Source organism: Lolium perenne, chromosome 7 (assembly GCF_019359855.2).
Source record: "Lolium perenne isolate Kyuss_39 chromosome 7, Kyuss_2.0, whole genome shotgun sequence".
NCBI classification, from domain to species: domain Eukaryota; kingdom Viridiplantae; phylum Streptophyta; class Magnoliopsida; order Poales; family Poaceae; genus Lolium; species Lolium perenne.
The window spans coordinates 150,064,336-150,067,509 of NC_067250.2; the positions used below are offsets into that span (position 1 = coordinate 150,064,336).

The window sequence follows — 3,174 nt, forward strand, 5'->3', positions numbered from 1 at the left end:
ATTTTTTTCCCTAAAATCAAAATTTATGAAGTTTGTTCAAGTTGATTTAAACAAATGAACTTCTACATTATCTAATAAGAACTACCATTATATATTTGAATTGTTATGCATTAATTATCGTGGAACCTATAAATACTAGTACTTCCTCTATCTAATAAAAGTTGTGTTAGATTTATCAAAGTATAGATGTATGTAATCACTATCTAGTATGTGTATATATCTGGAATTTAATAAATCCAATATAAGTTTGATGGGATGTAGAAGTATATTTTGCAATTTTTGAACGAAAGCATAAGAAAATGTGATTAGATATGACTTGGAAGTAGTAGACCCGCACACGTACGCGTTGGCGAGAGAGTTAATTCGAAATTGCGAATTCATTGCTGTCATCGTGGAACTCAGTCTCTCCCGGTCACATTTTCACACTCCCTTCGTCCCCACTCCCACTCTTCCTTCCTTCCTTCCTTCCTAGCGGTAGCGGTAGCGGGGTATTAATCTCTCTTTCCCTCTCCAATCCCCCACCCCCCAAATCAATCCAATGGCTTCTCCTCCCCACCCCGTCCTCTGCACCCTGCTCCTCCTGCTGCTCCGCAATGCCGCCGGCGCCGCGGCCGCCTCCTCCGCGGTGAACCCCTTCACCGCCAAGGCGGCCTTCATCCGCTACTGGAACCGCAAGGTGCCCAACAACCGCCCCCACCCGCCCTTCTTCCTCTCCAAGCTCTCCCCGCTCTCCGCCGCCGACGCCGCCTCCTTCCCCTCCTCCCTCGCCGACATCCGAGCCCGCCTCCCCACGCTCTGCTCCAAGGCCTCTCTGCTATGCCCCTCCTCTGACGTCGCATCGCTCGCCGCCCGCAAGGGCCCCTTCAACAGCTACAACAACGCCAACTTCACCAATTACGGCTCCGGCGCCGCCACCGGCACCGACGGCTTCACCAACTACTCCCCCGACGTCAACATCGCCGTCGACTCCTTCCGCCGCTACGGCCGGGACTCCTCGGGCCGGGCCGACACCTTCACCACCTACCAGCCCAACGGCAACGTCGTCACCGCCAACTTCACCTCCTACGCCGGCGGCGCCACCGGCGGGTCGGGCTCCTTCACCGCCTACGCCGAGGAAACCAACGCCCCGGACTCCAAGTTCACCAACTACGACGCCGGGGCCAATGGCCGGGCCCGCGGCTTCACGACCTACTCCCACGAGGCCAACACCGGGGCCAACACCTTCGCCGGCTACGGCAAGAGCGGCAACCGCCTGCGGGAGACCTTCACCTCCTACGGCAACGAAACCAACGTCCTCAGCTCCGGCTTCGCCAACTACGGCGAGTCAGCCAACGGCGCCACCGACACCTTCACCGGGTACGGCGCCGAGGGGAACGTGCCCGAGAACACGTTTCGGAGCTACGGCGCCGGCGGCAATGCCGGGGTGGACACGTTCAAGGGGTACCGCGAGGACGCCAACGTCGGCGCCGACAGCTTCACCTCCTACGCCAAGGCCGCCAACGGCGGGGCCGCCGAGTTCCGGAGCTACGGCGGCTCGGGTAATCAGGGCAGCGTCGACTTCAAAGGCTACGGCGAAGGCACCAACCCCAACCACCACATTGGGTTCAAGGCATACGCCGGAGACAACACCACATTCAAGGGCTACGCCAAGACCGGCGTCGACTTCAAGGAGTATCACAACACGTCCGGCAGCGAGGCGACAGCAATGCTGGCCACATCCGGGCATCAGCATATGAAGTGGTCACCGGAGCCAGGCAAGTTCTTCAGGGAGCGGGAGCTCGTGGCCGGGAACAGAATGCCGATGCCGGACATCAGGGACAAGATGCCACCCAGGGCATTCCTGCCGAGGGACCTCGCCATGAAGATACCATTCCAACCGAATGCCGTGTCGGACGCATTCATGGTGCCTCTGGACACGGCCATGGGGAAGGCGGTGGCGTCCACGGTGGCCGAGTGCGAGCGCCCACCCAGCCAGGGCGAGACCAAGCGGTGCGCGACCTCTGCCGAGGACATCGTGGACTTTGCTGTCGAGATGCTCGGCAACGACATCGTCGTGCACAGCACGGCCTCCACGGCCGGCAGCGGCGGGGACATCAGGCTCGGCAATGTCACCGGGGTGGACGGCGGCAAGGTGACACGGTCCGTGTCGTGCCACCAGAGCCTGTTCCCGTACCTGGTCTACTACTGCCACTCGGTGCCCAAGGCGCGGGTGTACCAGGCTGACATCATGGCCGCCGACTCCGATCAGAAGATCAACCACGGCGTCGCCATCTGTCACGTCGACACTTCGGACTGGAGCCCGACTCACGGGGCCTTCATCGCGCTCGGCGGAAAGCCCGGCGAGACCGAGGTCTGCCACTGGATCTTCGAGGGCGACATGACATGGACAGTCGCAGATTGATGCCATGACAACAGGTCAATCCACTGAGTTCTCTTACTGCTAAGCTTTACTATATTTCTTCTTCTGCAACCTCAAGGGTTTAAGAATTGCTCACTCTGTGTAGTAGAAAAGGGTTGGTTCACTGTAAATCCTAGAAATTTGGGTGAGTCGTGGGTAATTTGATCTGCTTGATCAAATTGGCATTTGCTGTGATGTGGTAAAGCAAAGGAGTTCTATAAAATCTGGATCAGATTCTTACTTGACTAACTTGTGTATGCATTCTCTCATGTTATTTGTATCCAGTGACAAATAGTTCAGTTGATGATCCAAATAAATGGTAACCATGAAGTGTCAGCAACATGATTTAGATTTGGGTGGTGGTCTTCTCTATGGACCATCCTCATATTCAGTACTGTCCAAAAAGAACAGAAGTGATATTTTAAAAAAAAAAGTGAGCTGACAGAAGTCGCTTTTTCTTTTTGATTTCTCATCTTCATCATTAAAAGTGATGTTCGGATTCCTGGTGCGATTGACATGGGTAACGAAAAGGCAGCTGCCATGATGACCATGCATCGCAGGTCATCTTCTGTGAGAATCTTGAGAAAATGACCATCTTGGATTTGCAGTGCTCATGTTCACTGCTTCTAACCAAGTGGAGTAAACCTGTATCTTGTTTGTGACATGTGACACGGATTAGGACACACAAGATAAGGCCCCTGATTCCTAAGCCCGTGCATTTTTATGTGGTGGAGAGCACAGGTATACATAAAGAATGTGATGTTGCAGAGCCTGGA

General features: G+C 54.7%; 1 protein-coding gene across 1 annotated transcript; it reads left to right on the forward strand.

Moving 5' to 3' along the window:
• Positions 1-503: 503 nt before the first annotated feature.
• Positions 504-2,647, forward strand: LOC127300887 (BURP domain-containing protein 12). The gene has a single exon (XM_051331083.2). It carries the CDS (start codon positions 539-541, stop codon positions 2,399-2,401), a length of 1,863 nt encoding a protein of 620 aa, XP_051187043.1. The 5' UTR covers positions 504-538; the 3' UTR covers positions 2,402-2,647.
• The last annotated feature ends 527 nt before the right edge of the window (positions 2,648-3,174 follow it).